Source organism: Pundamilia nyererei, unplaced genomic scaffold, assembly GCF_000239375.1.
Source record: "Pundamilia nyererei isolate P.nyererei 1_Seehausen unplaced genomic scaffold, PunNye1.0 scaffold00038, whole genome shotgun sequence".
In the NCBI taxonomy this organism is placed as follows: Eukaryota; Metazoa; Chordata; class Actinopteri; order Cichliformes; family Cichlidae; genus Pundamilia; species Pundamilia nyererei.
Window position 1 is genome coordinate 717,827 of NW_005187439.1, and position 16,753 is coordinate 734,579.

General features: G+C 40.3%; 1 protein-coding gene across 1 annotated transcript in view; it reads right to left on the bottom strand.

Annotated features, from left to right (window-relative positions):
• Positions 1-753: 753 nt before the first annotated feature.
• Positions 754-16,753, bottom strand: part of slc4a4a (solute carrier family 4 member 4a) — a 54,078-nt gene continuing 38,078 nt past the window's right edge. Inside the window, exons 11-22 of the mRNA XM_013910195.1 lie at positions 16,465-16,739; positions 15,182-15,252; positions 14,691-14,876; positions 14,456-14,569; positions 13,923-14,084; positions 12,222-12,400; positions 10,538-10,610; positions 8,644-8,712; positions 7,820-7,993; positions 6,474-6,635; positions 4,554-4,633; positions 754-1,343 (exon numbers count right to left, since the gene is read on the bottom strand). Coding sequence (XP_013765649.1) covers positions 1,235-1,343; positions 4,554-4,633; positions 6,474-6,635; positions 7,820-7,993; positions 8,644-8,712; positions 10,538-10,610; positions 12,222-12,400; positions 13,923-14,084; positions 14,456-14,569; positions 14,691-14,876; positions 15,182-15,252; positions 16,465-16,739 — 1,654 coding nt within the window. The 3' untranslated portion in view covers positions 754-1,234. The remainder of the gene's footprint in view (positions 1,344-4,553; positions 4,634-6,473; positions 6,636-7,819; positions 7,994-8,643; positions 8,713-10,537; positions 10,611-12,221; positions 12,401-13,922; positions 14,085-14,455; positions 14,570-14,690; positions 14,877-15,181; positions 15,253-16,464; positions 16,740-16,753) is intronic.

A 16,753-nucleotide genomic window follows, 5' to 3' on the forward strand; every position in this document is an offset into this window, starting at 1 on the left:
AATTAGAAATTTGAGTTAAAGTGAAGAAAACTGAGTCAAACACTGACCAGCAATCAGAGATTCAAAGACATGTTTGACAGCTGACGTGCACACGGGTCTTTGTGTGGATTTGAAGAAGACAGGATTGCATAACACCGACCAATAAGTCTCTGAATGTAAGCACAGATGGCATGTGACTGTTGTATTACAGCCCAAACACATCCTTATTAAAAACGTCTTCACATCATCAGATAATTCCAAAAACAGCTGAGAAAAACAAAGAAAACCTGCCGTGAACCGAACTGAGCTCGCATGGATTTGATTCCCGTCTCCTCTTTTTCACATTGTTACTTTAAGAATCAATCTCTTATAAGCCACTTAGGTAAAGTACTTTGTGCAGCAAAAGTAATTATTATGATATGCATTTCTAGTTAGAGTTTAAGTTTGGCGGAGGAAAATCGGATGATTATGTCGCTGGATTGTTTTCTACTCGAACAGAAAAAAATAAGAAATGTTACAAACACACAATAAAATCTTTTTTTAAAGCAAAACAAAAGAAGAAAATCATTTAAATTAAACGAGTAACAAAAGCAAAAGAGTAAAAGATTCAGAAAACTAGAAACTGAAGCAAGTAAAACTGCATCACAAAGTGAGAATAAAAATATTTTCCTCATCTGCACATACAAATGTGCATCGTTAATCTGCTATTAATTTACTTAAATATCTACTGTATTTCCTTCACAAGCTATGATCATAGAGTGAATCTGTGTGAATCATTTCTACAAGAGGACAGAGAGAAAATATCAAAACCCCATCAAAAATCAACACATTGCAATCATTCATGATAAGCACTGAATCTAAAACAAGAGGTAGAGCTATAAAAACATGATTTTCCTGCTACAGGAAAATGTTATTAGAATAATTCGGTTTATATAAAAACTCAGACAGATGATATTTGTATATGTTTATATAAAAAGAGCAGGTCCATGCGTGGTCAGAGTGAGCTGCAGCCTCGGTCGGTGATGCGTAGGAGGAGTTGCATAGAAGAATATTCAGGGGTTACCTTTGTAAGCAAAGACTAGCTGTGGAGCTGTGAGAGAAACGTGGTGAGGAAAGACCATAGAGCGTGCAGCGTAATGCTTTTCTAAAGCGTGCCGCTCTTCACAACAAAGTCTTGAAGTCATGAAGGAGATCGGAGTTAAAAGAATCACCGAAGGTCAGTAAAAAGCAAGTTGTGCTGCAGGTTGGTGGAGATCTACAGAGATGTTTCGGATCCTCTGCTCTTCCAGTAGAAAGTGTTATCATCGTCTGGGTCCATGTCGATTCTAATCTGAGGCACAGACTTCAGCGGACTCATCTCAGGACTGAAACACAAAAATAAAATATTTTAAGTACACGTGTGCAGACGTAGTGCGTCGACTATATCATCTAGGTGTTCGGGGTCGATTAGATGAAGCTTCAGCAGACTCGCCTGCTGCATCACTTTTCACTTCAGTTTTTAGGGTGTCTTTAAATTCAGCTCTTTCTTTTCTTTGAAACAACGCAGCATCCTTCTGTTCCTAACACGTCATCCTGTCCTTATCAGTATTCAGTAGATATCCAGGAGGATTTCAAAGTTTTCCTGTAATTTTTTGGGAGCAGAGTAAATATGACAAAGATCTGATAGATGCCCACCAAAAAAATCATGCTCACATCTCAAAGGTTGTACCCGGTGATTATTTGGCATTGTTGCTTAAAAACTACTTATCTTGGTTACTAGTTTATGTTTAGCTGACTTAACATTTCACCTCTAGGTCACTTTATTGTGGTATTTCACTAATACCTCAGTATAGATCTGATGTTTCCTGAGGTCGTCTGAGCTCAAAACAATTTGCCTTCAGTCTTAGTGGGACAGGATTACTTTAACAGCAGGGTCAGCGTAACGTCATTACTACAATAGATACCCAGGACCGATGCCAGTGATAATAATGAGCATGTAACTATTAAAATGCCTAAAATGTTTTAAAGTAAAATGGCATCAAAAAGCACCCAGCTAATTAACCCTAAAAGAAAACAACATGTGACTGAAGAGCACTGTGGCTGCAGACCAATTATGTCACTGGTTGTGGTTTGTTGACATCGCAGATGTCCTGTAATCGCAGCTGCTTTTCACACATTGTGGTAACAGTGCTGATGGAAGAGGATTAGTGGGACGACTGTGGGGCAGATGGGGTGATGGGAAGGCAGCTTGACCCTGCATGTGCTCACAATGCGCAGATCCTGGTCATTGTGAGAAGTTGCAGACATGATGGAAAAACATAATCTCTCTTAAGCAGCATAATCTTTGCTATAAATATTTGCACACAAACAGTTCCTGTCATGCCTTTTTAAGACCGATTGTCTCCTTAAAGCTCTTATCAGTGGAACACAGTGTGCATTTATCATGCAGTATAGACTTACAACATCCACACAGCAGATTGATCTGTGTTCCTAAATACACAAAAACACTACAAAATGGCCTAAGATGCAGCTTTAGATACTAATCTCTTACAAGTCACAGGCAAATTTAAGACGAACCAGTTTAGCTGTTATTCAGCTGGTTGCTTTTGATAATCCTGCAGGTTATGTTCCTGCAGACGTTCAATGAAGTTCAACATAGTCAGACTTTGTTAGCATTAGCTGGCTCGATAAAACCTTAAATCCCAGTCAGAGATGATGGATGTCACAAAGGTGGTTATCAACTTTGTCTGCAGGAGAGAAACTGTCGTGAACTGGCTGTGAAAGGACGCAAATGCAGATAACATATAACACAGCGTTATTAAGTAAATGGAAATACAAAACAACAGTGGGAAATGATAAGAACTAAACACATGTGGAAGCAAACAGAATGACACACAACCATGAGGGAGAACGCGACACTGGACAGAGGGAAACACGGGGTTTAAATACACAATAGGATGATGAGGGAACAGGAAACACATGGGGAACACAGCGGAGACAAATTAGACACGAGGAAGCAAAACGAAACACACTGAACATGGAACGCAAGACTTTCACAATAAAACAGGAAACGAACGCAAGACTTTCACTGACACTGGAGTGGAGAAAAGGCAGATAAGAGGGAGCGAGGGAACACGAGGGAACACGAGGGGAACATGGATAAACATGGTAGACAGGGGAACATGCAACGAAACATAAGGAGCGAAACAAGACACAAGGACTCACAAACGGATATAAACAGAGACACAGAGGGCAAAGACACAGGGAGCTAAACAGGGAATATAGGAAACTCAAAACAGCATAACTAGGACTACTAATGAACCAGAACATCAACCATACTACAAAATATTAACTAACTCAAAATGCTGGGTTAAAAGGACCCAGAACCACGACACGGACGTTGCAGACATTTTGTAAATGTTTCGATTTGATCGTAACAAGCACGAGTGAAAAAGTAACTCAGGCTCATATATTTTACCACTCGTTGTGGTGGTGCTGCACATTACAGCTCTCAATCTTTAACTTGTTTAAACATTTGATGTTATTCAGTGTGTTGATGTCTGACGCTTTCCCATAAAGATGGGAAAATTAGTGAAACACACTTTGTTGTTTTATATACTTTTTGCATTGCTACGGCACAGAAACTAAATCACACAAACGGGAAAGTGTGGAAAACTTACATATGACTTTAACTAAAACTCATACAAACAGATGAGTCTCCATGAGACTGAAAATATGGGCTAATTTTGCTTCCAAGTACACCCGTCGGGTCTGAATGCTATAGTTTGGAGCCATAATTATTATGTAGCTTTAATCCTATGCATATTTGCTGAAAATAATAAAGTATTATCTGTGATAATGCAGATTCTGGAGGCATCATTGGCCATTAGAAAGCACTTTGGGTGCAAGTTGCAGCCGAGCATGGAAGATTTCAGTTTGCTGTCTTTCAAAAGGCTTAGCAGTTACGTGGCAGCTTAGGTTAGCCAGCATCTACAGATGTCAGTTAATTTGAGTAAAACACAGACTAAGTCACAAAATGTGTTTAGGACAAACTTTATTTATCTCTAAAGCTGTGGAAAAGTAAACCAAAAACTACATAAAATATTAGCTCACTAAAAAAGAAAAAGTCTCACTGAAGCAGCTCCTTTGTTTTACTGAAGGAAATAAAATAGAGTAAAAACTCTTTTGTGAACATAGCAGAAAAAAAGCACAGCAAAAAACTAGTATTCAGAAGCCTTTCACTTTTTAGCATACAGCATGCAAACAGCATGACGGGGCAGACAGACGAGCTGGCATATGGCGCCCAGCGCTTTGCTTCCCCTTGAGGAAAATACAGTTTAGCCATAGGTAAGCTAATTAGCCTAACTGACCTTTAAAGTTCAGGCTAGCATTACGCGTGGGGATAGTTAGCGTGCCTTCTGACCTTTTGCCATCTCTGATGCCACTGTCTTTATTAAATGCAAAAGGAAATTGGTGGAGGTTGTTTTGTTTCGTTGCCATTTTGTTTAGTCTGGCAGGTGAGCTGCACTGTGACAGTCTGTGGCTCTCAGCTTCCCGTCTGTACACACTCTAATATCCACACACACACGTCTCACCTGGACAAGTAGTTGGCCTGGTAGAAGCGAAGCTGCTCAGCACGATGTGTGTCGTTCAAGGAATGATGAGGACTTGTCTCCTACGAAAAACCCCCAAAGAAAACAGCCATTAGCTCACAGATATCCATGTAACTTGGTAGATAGCCTCTGACACACTTTAATGTTTGACATCCTGTGTGTGTCATAGCATCTGTAAGAGCAAAGCAGCGGGTAAAACCAGGAACACAGTGTGGATCAAAGATACTGTAATGAATACATATAGAAACCAGTCAGTTCATTTAATGTTGTAAACAGGCATTTGTTCTAATACTAAAGGACCAGTGTGTGATACTGGGGTCGTTTATTTTCCCCCATCCAGCGTGTATCATACTTTTATCTGCTTCAACAGAGTCTTTAAAGGTTGTTCTAGTATATTTCTACACCAGCCCAGACAAAGCTCAGGAGAGGGTCTGCTGTGTTGTATTCTATTTGATTTTATTAGGTGAAGTGATCCTAAAACATATAATAATCAACACCCTCTGAAAAGCAGGGCCAATCAGTTAGTTCCAACCTCCAATAAATGTAATTAAGTCTACACACTAGTCCTTCAGCAAACGCACATTAGTTATATATTAAGGCAAAAGTTAGAATTCAAGAAGACTTTTGTACATAAAACTAAAGTTACTGTTAAATATGTTTAAACAGGCAGGATCCACAAAGTCAGACTTAACAGCACGTAACTGAAAATGGAAACTGATGGGGGGAAAGAAGTTAATCGAGCAGGACGAGGTAGAAAGCGAGCAGCTTTCATGCATGTTTGAAAGGAAGTAAGCACAAAGAACGGCAAAGAAGTGAAGCAAATTTAAATATCATGCAGTTACAGACAAAAAGGCACCACATCTTTACTAAGTACTGCAAGTTAGGCAGGCGCAAGAAGTAGTTTTCTCCGGTGCTGCAGGTAGTTACTCACTGTCAGAAGCCTTATCACTTAAGAAGGGCTCCTGTTCCATCATGTCCATGGGGATTTTAATGCTGGGAATATTCTCATTGTAAGGAAAGTCAGACTGTTGGAGAGAGGAAACATCATCATTGGAAACTTTCTTTTTTCTCTTCACCAGCTTGTTTCCAGCCATATCCAGTTCAGAGCTACAAGAAAATCAGTCATGAGTGAATAATTCAGAGCAGCCTGCCAGAGGGTCCAACTGGGCCCACTGCACATCTCTGCAAAGTGTAGAAATTGGAGCAAAGTCATTCATTATATTTGAATGCAGCACGACGATGGCGTTAACACACAGGAGTAAAAATATGTGGAAATTTTAACATGTTTTTAAACTCATGTAGACATAAAATAATATTGTCTAGTTTTTAAAACCAATGTATATGAAGTTTTGTACTTTTTAATGCCTGTGATTGTAAATCATAATGTAAATGTAAGCAAACTCACTGAGGGTGGAAAAACACGGATGCGTCACAGACTCATCTGTTTTTAAAGCGATAGTTCATTAAATGTATTCAAAAGAAAGGGGTGTGGCTGTTTTTCACCTCATTTACTATGCAGTCATACAGACTGGGCTGCAGGAGACTCGTTAACTGTTAGTTAACGATAACTGTGCTGAGGTGCACTGTTTAGCCTTTAGTCAAAACTCTTGCAATAAGATCTCTCTCTGTGCTGCAAATATCTAAAAATGCAAAGTGCTTGAATAAAACCCACGGCGTTCTCTACACGGTGAAGGTACGATTTCAGCATATGTCGCCTCTTAAACATTCTCATGTTCATTAACTGGAAGAACTACAACCTAAAAATGAAAGCAATGTGCATAAACCCCGAGTTAGGATGAGCTGCTGTAACAGAAAACAAACAAAAGGAGTTAAGAATGAAGAATCTCAAATAAACCTAAGAGTGAGTTAGAGATGTAAGAGATGAACATATCCCAAACTTACGTCGTCAGCGTCGCTGTCTATGCTGCCACGTTTCTTCTTTTTCTTCTTATCATCCTCTTTCTTCTTCTTGTCCTTCTCTGGGATGACATCATCCAGGAAACTGAGGTCATGCTGAGAGAACAGGTAATCCATCGCCTTTCTGACAGCGACCAGAGCGAGGATCTGATTTTGAGATCATTCGTTGACAGAAAGACGTCAGCGTTAATTCTATCGATATTTCTTTTTTAAACATGAGCTGAAATCGACGTAATTTGTAAAATAAAATAATACATTAACCCACATTAACACGTCAAACCTGATTATTTCACTTTGATTCTGAAAAGTACAACAAACTTTATCGTTCAATGAAGTTTATAACAACATCCTGCAATATAACTGTTACATGAAGTACTGGGATAATCTCTGCTGATTTATCACCCAGATAAACTCAAGTCTACGTACACAAAACAAACTTTCGAGAAACGGTTTGAACTTGAACTGAAAATGCATTTCTGGCCACAGCCTCTTTAATCCTGCTTTGGTGAGTGTAATGCTGAACATAGTGCCTGCTTAGCTTTAAAACAGCACAAACTCTCTGTTAATGAACTTTCCATTTAAGCTGTAAAAATGTGTCCTGATATGAAACTTTCGTCACGCCATTATGAATCTGCCCAATACCTATGTACCTAGATCAGAGTCCTTCTGCTGATGATGCCTGTGATATGACTCTTACAATAATACTAAAAGGTGTTAGTATTACTCACTAATCCCACAAGGTTGATTCTGTTCATCTGGATGTTTTCAATGGGAGAAACGTTTCTCATAAACAGCACATTTGCACAATGACTGAAACCAGCACCACTGAATGAACAAAGTGCTGTGAGGTCAGTTCTTTGATCGTTAATATGTTAACTGTCATGACCACTGATCAAAGCCCACGGAGCATTGATCAAAGAATCGGGGAATGGCTGCAATCACAGCATTGTAAGATGGTGACAGATGGACCCTTAGGCCCCTCCTCCATTCAGAGATGGTCTTTCCCTTTTCACGTAAATGGCCTCCTTGACTCCGCCCTCAAACCAGCGTTCCTCCCTGTCCAGGATGTGCACATCCTCATCATGGAAAGAGTGTCCACTGGCCTGTAGGTGTAAACAGACTGCAGAGTCCTGGCCTGACGAGGTGGCTCTTCTGTGACAAAATGTTTCTCACACTGAAAACGTCCAGATGAACAGAATCAACCTTTTGGGATCCACTTACCTGGGTGATTGAGCGTGCATCAAGACATTACTCACTAATATTAATTTAAACTATACATTCTAGGATGCTGCAAACTTAATTAGCAGCATCTCAATAAAAAGATGTCTCACCATGACAGGGAAGACGATGGCAGCCACGGTGGACTTGAGGATCCAGAGCAGAGCCAAGCAAAGGATTTGCATAAAAGTGAAGAGGTGGACCTTCCGGAGAGGAACGTGTCGCAGGTAAACCAGGTCCGGCTGGTGCTTCGCCGGCATTAGAAGCAGCTTAAGACGATCCATGAACTACAGAGAGACCGTGGTAGCAATTAATATGACAGAGCTTCAGTAACCATCACTGCTTTTCACTGCAACTAAAGTAAAGGAAACTATGCAAGTCCTTATTCTGAGACTTTTACTGATATCGGCTGCTGAAGGTACCCAGGCATCATCTGCAGCATGTTTGGATTTTTTATGTTTAAGCGTGAAGATTCAGCCAATCATTTCCAGCTGGTATCCTTAAATTTACAGCATAATGCAGTTTATCCTACACAAGTGCTGAGTGACTACCTCAAAGGGGGAGAAAGCAGCAAGGCAGCTTGAGTTTCTCTGACTCTGAGCACATCTGTCTGTGCTGATGCACAGATGGCCTTCTATCCAAAGAGCCTCTGCACCTATGGTGTCACAGGCTTGCTTCTCTAACATGAAGGAAACCAGAACAAACATGCAGCAACTCAGCACTTCCTGTGTCTGTTTTTACCATTTAACCGTCCATTTCTTAAAAGGAAATGGACGGTTAAACAACTGGGTTATATCCCCCCCCCCCGACTAGTCTAATTTGTGGAAATATGGTAATTGTAGTTGTTATTTTGTTGTTGCTGTTTTGTTTTTTCAGATCAGTTTCTCTTTAGTCAAATTTTTCTGTGGCTTGTTTTTTTAAAAAATTTAAATGATACCTGCACTCCATTGAGAGAAGCGACCCCCATGTACAAGAAGACTCCATACAGCACAGGCATGGGGATGAACTAGGTGAAGGGAAAAAGAAGAATGCACATCACAGATGATACTTAGATCCTGGTTTGTTAGGAAACACAGAATATGTAAAGGTTAGTGAGCAAAATGAAACCACTGAAACTAGTCTGATTTGTTCTGAATTCGAGGAGTCGCCTATGAGTTGTGTAGTGCTCTCAAAGATTCCCACAACAGCGTGTGGACTGTTGTGCATCACAGCTCCAAAAAGAGAAGTCGTATTACTCCACAGCTGTCGACAGTCGCAGGAAAGAAGAGCAGCTGAATATCGTTTAAAAGTCTGAAATTACTTACTGTGCTGCAAAGGGAACCAATGACAGCTTTTTGAACCCAGCTTTCAGAGGTTGAATTTAAAATATGAGGTGAGAATAAGTATATCTAATCTTTGTAATCTACTGATAGATGGGCTGATTTGTATAAATCGAGGGAAAGCTGCATATAAAACTCTCTCAAGGAACTTGGCACGTGCTCGGCATGCAAAAGTCTTTGGGTTATAAAGATTGTGAACATTTATGAAAGTTTGTGAGAGAGTCTGGCCTCTCGGTGGCCGAAGATCAAAGTTAATGGCGCTGCTGTAAAACTCATTGAGAGACAACTGACGTCTAGAAGGACTTAAAAAAAATTCCACTGATCTTTGACTTCATCCACGTAAGTATTTATTGTGTGTGTGTGTGTGTGTGTGTGTGTGTGTGTGTGTGTGTGTGTGTGTGTGTGTGTTAACTTAATTTTTATTGTATTGAGCGATCTTCTTTTGCACTGAGATAACTGGACCTCAATGTCATTTTTCAGCGCCTCGTTGCTGCAGGGACGATAAAGATTCTGATTCTGATAAGATAGCAGCTTATCAGTAATCAGTGAGTGTATTTATTATGCAGGTTTATGGGCAGCCTGATAAAGAAATCCTTTTATTCTTTTAAATTTAATTTGACCAATGAAAACTATGTTAAAAAGCAGAGAAGTCCGATTTCATTTATGTCCTGGTAACTGAAGAACAGGTTAAATAATACAGATCCTCTTCATAATAATATGACCCACCGGCCATATTAGACAAACTATTACCACTTTATTGTGTCGTTGCATTTTGATGCAGATTTGAAAAGTCACGTAAGAGCAACTGGAATTCAAACACATTAAACTGAAATGGGACATATTAGCTAATCGTGTCTGTGAGGGCTCTCAGTGATCCAGGTCATCGTAGCCTAAGGAGGTTGGAAAGATGGTCCCAGATGACACCTTGGCTCATGTGATTAGGTAGAGGATCAATAAGGGGTCCATCACCCTGTTGGGGACACTCCCATAGGGCTTAAAATCTGGGGCTCTCCACCAGTTGCTCTTAGAACTGAAGAAGCTTCTCGGATGAAACATCTTTAAGAAACCTAAAGACGTCCAGATGCTTTTCTTTCCAAGCTCCTTAGACATTAGCTGTGTTTTGTTTTTGCATTTTTTGCAGGAGCATAGTGTGAAGCAGCATGACTTTTGTTCAGAGATGGCGATGAAGCCAAGTTACACTGCCTTTATATTGTTTAACTTTGTGCAGTATAACTAAAGAGAGCTTTTTAGCATTTTTGTAAATCACATTTAAGCAGTACTTGCATTGTATGTCTCTAGATCTATTAAAAATGTATTGTTGTTTGTTGATTTCTAGTCAGAGGCTTGAAAATAAATTCAAACTCCTCCCCAGAGATGTTACCAACATGGTCGCTACGTGGTAAGACCTGCTTCTAGAAGGACATTGATTAAACTCATAAACCGTTTAACTGGGATGCCAAGTTAACAGATCAATCACAAGACAAGAAATAAAATCAATATCTGATTGATTACCTTTAAAACTGGAGCCATAAACACAGACAGCCCTGTGAGGATGAACACGCACACACCCGTGACCCTCTGCTCTCTGCAAAGGACAGAAAAATACATTTTACACAAGAACAAAACTGCAGCGTCTGAGCTGTCTGCTTGCTATAAAGTCATGATCTGAAGCAGCCTGGCAGTCAGTTGCCAATTCATAAATTAGTTTAGCCAAGAAAAAGAAAACAGCACCAGTGTTTGCAGAGGGTTCAGAGTTAGTGTGGATGTTCTGGTGTTACGGTTTGTTAGCTCAGCTTACAGCTGACACATCAGGAGGCCGGGGAGGACGTCAGACATGAAAACAATCAAAAGCCCCGTAAAACTAAAATGAACACAAAGGAAGAACCAGGCAAGATGCTGAAAATAAAATATGTTAATACTGCCAATAACACAGCTTAATTTAAATACAGATAATCATTAAAAACCTGAGATGATGAGAAAAAAAAGAACATTTGTTAAAGTTGTCTCGCGCTGCCTTTTTCTGAAATATTTATTGAGACCAAACACTGAATGAACAATATTGACCAGCTAGGATCAACAAGCCAACAGCAATAAGTGTTTATTGATTATGATTTGAATGATAAGAGTGATCGAGACACTTTGTTCAGAGATCGTGTGCACGTTAAAAAGCACAGACGTAACTTCCAGGTCAGAAAAACGAAGCCAGCGTTGACGTGCCTTAAGCCTGCGTTCTATCTGAAGGCCACCAGATGGCGATAGATGCGGTTGCAAAAAAAGACTTTGGTCCTATAGCAGTCTATGGAAATGACCTCTGTGAACATGTTGTGACGAGTTTATGGGCTCGGTCACACGTTTGGGGTCATACTGAATAACAAATCAGAGTCTGCTTCATAAATCATGGTAATAACATGTTTCACAATGGAGCAATACTTGTCAGTTAAAGGTCATTAACAATGAGTATATGGTTTCATATTCAGAGTGATCGGCTAAAGAAATCTGAGGCTTCAAACGGCCTCCCTGATCAGCAGCCACAGCTGCAACATCTGTCATCGAGTCCTTCAACATGAATCTACCAGAAGTAGGCAGGGATGTCTTTAGCTGCTTATTTGCTAATCAGTTAATCAATTTTAAACTAAGACTAATCAGCTAATCTAACAGTCAGAAATCGAAACAAGTGTGGCTAATTTGAGCATTTCTGGCATGAACAGCCTTCTTTCCAGTGCACATGACATATGTGCTAAGAAAATAAAAGAAAAAGTTTAACTCGTGAGCCAATTCAACATCTTAGCGTAACTATTTTTGAGGAAGGTTTTTGCTTCTGTGTTCATCACATCTCAAAATGATTCATTGCTGCTGCAACACTCGGGCCATTTGCAGAGCACTTGGTGTTTGAGCAGATCACAGCACGAGTCCTTCTTCATGGACCTTCCAGTTTTAACCACAACCCTTCATCTGAAAGCACTTAATTCCATTTTCAATTTAGTGCATGAAATATCTGAAAGATTATCCATTTACTGCTCTTTGATGCATGTTGACCAAATCTAACCAAGTGATTCTGCCTTCTTCTTCCTGGAATCTCACCTGCAGATCAGATGTAAAAGCCATTCATTTCTCACAGTCAAACTAAAACTGTCATCGGGCTGTATGTGACCACAGTCCAGAAAGGGGGCGTCTTCCTAACAAGCATTGCTCTTACCTCACACCCAGGAACTTTGGCTGCTCTCCGGGAGCCGATGTTTCAGTCTCCATCTTCAAACTGTCGATGTGAGCGATGGAGATGACGGTGGCGGCCACGTACCACGGCAGACCCATGAAGGAGCAAATTGCTAGCAGAACAGCCACCCAAAACAGATCCAGATGGTAACCTGCCCCTTTCTGGTACAGACAAAAACAAGGTCAGAGGTAACGTGTGTGTATGTTCAGGCAGTAAGCAGAGCACAGCTGCAGATACAGGCAGATCTTTATGGTTTGTTTGCAGAATAAGACAGAAGAACCAAAGCGATGCTCCATCATTTATTGTTTAAAGGGGCAAATTACCCCGCTGAAAGAATCCTATTGGTCTACTTCAGCAGTTACTGCCTAAAAATAACAGGTAGTACTGCCGTGACATCTCTCTCACCCCTATGAGAAGAATGATGTTTAGCTCCAGTGTGAAAGGATCCAGTGTTCTAGAGCCGGGAGGCCAAACTCATTTTACATCGTGGCCCACTTTGATCTCAGGTGGGCCAGACCAGTGAAACTCGCCTTCATGTCAACATGAAGATGTTTAGATATATTTAATATAAAAAATGTAATTAAATACATCCTGTAATTATAAAACAGTGTTGTTAATTTTTTCATTTTTTTTAACACTGTAAAAATCATCATTTCTATAGCAGATAGTGAAAACACAGGAACTTTCTTGACTGTTTGTCTAATGCTATTTTACTTTGTTCTTATATGAAGTAGAGATGGACCGATCCGATATTACGTATCGGTCCAATACTGACCTAAATTACTGGATCGGATATCGGAGAGAAATAAAAAATGTAATCCGATCCATTAAATATCATGAAAGCACCTCACAAAACTTGCAACATGGCGTAACTCAGCTCATAACCGTAGCACGTCGGAGCAGTGTGCGTCACCTGATAGAGCGGCTGTGGCGTGCGAGACCTGTCGGTGGTCTGGTTGAGCATTTGGAGCCTCGTTACCAAACTGGTATTTCATCTCCGAGAAAGTTATCCCCGAGAGAAGTAAAGCAAGTGTGTAAGTTCATCTCTGAATGTTTGTAAAGCATTCCTGCGTTAAGCTTAACAAGCGATATATGGAGCGACTGCCTCTCTCCCTCCCTCTCCTGCTGCTACTTCAATCATGAAACTGATCAATGATCAGCTGTCGCGACTTTTTAAATTTGAGTATGAACTTATACAAAATGCAGCAACATACTAAAAAAACGCTTTTATTGATTAAAACTATCCAAATTTATGATATCGGTATCAGACATAAAAAAGTGGTATCGTGCCATCTCTAGTATGAAGGGCCATGGGGGAGGTCTTTATCAGTAGGAAAAGCTGTAAAACCTTTGAAAATACAGAGAAAATGTGAAAATTTGTGCCCTTCTTCACATTTTCCAAAGCCGTCCGGTGCACCAGATTGGAATTTTTGGCAGGCCGATTCTGGCCCCCAAGCCTTATGTTTGACACCCCTGTTATAATAGAGGGACTGTAGTTTGTTATGTGAAACACACTAAAAGTTCCATACATCATAAAAGAGAAACCGAATGAAAAAAAAATGTATGTTTGCACCTTATGAAAAGCTGTTTTTGTTGGATTTATCAGTATTTACGCAGCAACAACGTTCAGCTTTGTAAAGACGCTTCACAAAGCTCATTCTGTCAGAAGGATTTCTGACTTACCTTTAGCTTGTGCTCCTTCCTGTTGACAATCACAGCAGTAATCTGTTGGTCCATAAAGAGCAGGATGGTGACCAGAAGGGCAGGAAGAGCAGACGCCAGATAAACCCACCAGGGGTTTCCTCCAAATGGGGCCACAAACCAGCCTCGGTTTGGACTTGTTGGCTATAAGGAGAGAAGACACACAGAGTCAGTCCATGAGATTTAAATTGTACATATCCTTGCAAAGGCTTCCTGTCCATCAAACATGTTCATTTAAACTCCAGAAAACCTTTCTTTGTTAACCTGTCTCTGAAACTGTGTTAAGGTTCATTATGTGCACAATTAGAGTGGCTGCTTTTAGTGAAAGATGAACCCGGTACAAAGTGCTACACCACTGTCTGTAGCCGCTTGTGCCGACTGGCCATCTTTTACATACAGTCTATGATGATGACTTGCAGGACAATTTAACAAGAGTTTATTGTTGCCTCAGGTTTCATATAGCCACGCATAACTAATACGGACTTTAATTTCTCTGGGTGGAGGAGGGCACTCACTTTGAATTCACTTGGCACAAGAAGTTTAGGCGTATCAACTCCTACGAGCATATCAACTCCACAGAAGATAAGAATGGCCAAGATGATGGCAAAGTCACTGATGAGTTTTCGCACCTGAATGAAAAGAAAACACAAAGAGACTCTGGAACCTGCTGATCCACAAACAGGTGGGAATTTCATTTAGCTCCTTCACACGTGGCTTGTTCAGTTAAATTAGCTCGGCACGCTGACTCACAGTGGTGGGGAAGAAGGGGCTTGTCTTGAACTTTTTTAGACACATGGAGCAGGTGTAAGTGCCAAAGAACAATATGAAGGACATGAGGGTGATGTCTGGGACAAAGTCGCAGGCTTTGCCCACCAGCTCTCCATTATACTTCAAACACTCGGTCCTGGAGAGGGACGACCACGTGGCATTCGGTGGCTGCGTGAGAGAAACAAACAGGTTAAATAAAGTTTCAGACTTCCAGGTTAAATTAAACCAAAATAGCTGCTTGAGAATTTCCGTCTTTTACAGTGTAAGAGATTCATAAAACAGTGCCCAGAAACACAGGAGAGAAAACCGAGAGCATCAGTGTTAATGTGGTGACTCTCCTGCAGAGGTTAATACAGCAAAGCACAGCGAGGGGTTTAGTCGAGAAGTGACTCATCAAAAGAAACTATTAACCTGAAAATGATACATTTTAGTTTGTTTCTTAAAGAGCATCAAATAAAAGGAGAGAGACGCACCAGATCTGTGTTGTTCCAGAACCAGTCTGAGGTGCCTTCTAAAGGATCGCCAATGATGTCTGTGCTGTTTTCTGCAAGAAAACAACAAAACGTGTTTCCTCTCAGCATGAGAGCTTTAATACGTTTAATAAGTTTTACCATGGAAAAGGTTTCCAAAGTGACACGACTGAAATCTTATATGTGAAATTAATTTTAAAAGATTTGACCTCTTTACAGAGGCCATTTATGACATCTGACAATCAGCCTGGTAAACTCTGGTCAAGGTTAAGATACTTGCAGTACAGTACAAAGCTCAGCTATGACTTAACTTGTTACAGTGATTATTTTGCATTCATTGTGATACTATCTCACTATAAGTATTAGCTATCATGTTAAAGTGCCCTTGGGAACAGCCGGTGTTACCTGAGTGCATCCGAATGTCAAAGAAAATCAGCAGCAATCTGCTAACAATGACCTCAACAGCTACTTCATTTCAATAATGTCCCATCTACACAGAACAGCTTGAAGCAAACGTAATAAGTGTTCAGACAATCTGACATTGAGACATCAATGCTTGTAACTTCTTGTGATCTGACACAAAGGATACAAACGTTTTATGCATTTATGTCTGCAAGGAAACTCTAGACCAAGCCGCAGAAGAAGCAGCTACAATAAGAGGGAAAAGCATCAATACAACCTGACAGCTATGATTAGGTGCAGGATAAACTCGTTTTTATAGGTTAGCTTTTCCTTAATCTTTACCTTTGTTTTGGGCCATAATTTGGTTGATGTCTGTGTGAACATGTGCATTTAGCTTTAATGTAATATTCAAACTGAAACACTTTATTAATCTGTGTTTTTTAAAGTGTTACACAAATAAAAAGTACAGCTGTAGCAAACCTGATTAAAGAAAATGCACATGTGTACTGCTGCCTTTGCACCATAGACCTTTAGTTATGAATGCACTGCTGGTTTAACTTTATGCCAGTGGACTGGACGATCCACACAACTGTCGTTTCCTCTTTTCTATATTACACAATGCAGCAGCAGCATTACTGTAAGCTGAACACAGAGCTGAACAGCACCAGCTGTGTTAAATTAAACCTCTGTTAGACATTAAACGCATCATATTGGTTTAAAAAAAGATCTCTGTTCTTATTCTCACAAGAAGATAAATTTCATGCATTGTTCTTAAAGATTCTGGCAAAACCTGTAACATTGAATAGCAGACCGGCTGATTGGCATGCGTGGACAAAACAGGCTGTACAGTGTATAGATATGCCTTTAATTTAGTAACTACTCACCCAAGACAGTAGGAGCCATGCAGAGGCAGTCGTACTGCGTGACATATTCCATTCTGAAGTCAGGGTTGATTGGATAATGATGACCTAATTTGATCATCTTCTTGAAGGCATCATAGATAAAGATGAAGCTGATGAGACAGGAGAAGCCCTCCTCAGTGAAGCGGGTGAAGTACTGGACCAAGTAGCTGGCATCAGTCGCCACGAGCAGCAGGCAGAAGAAAGCCGACCACAGGCCGATCCACAGGCGGAACTCCAAGTAGTCAAACTCATTATCTCTAAAAAAAAAAAA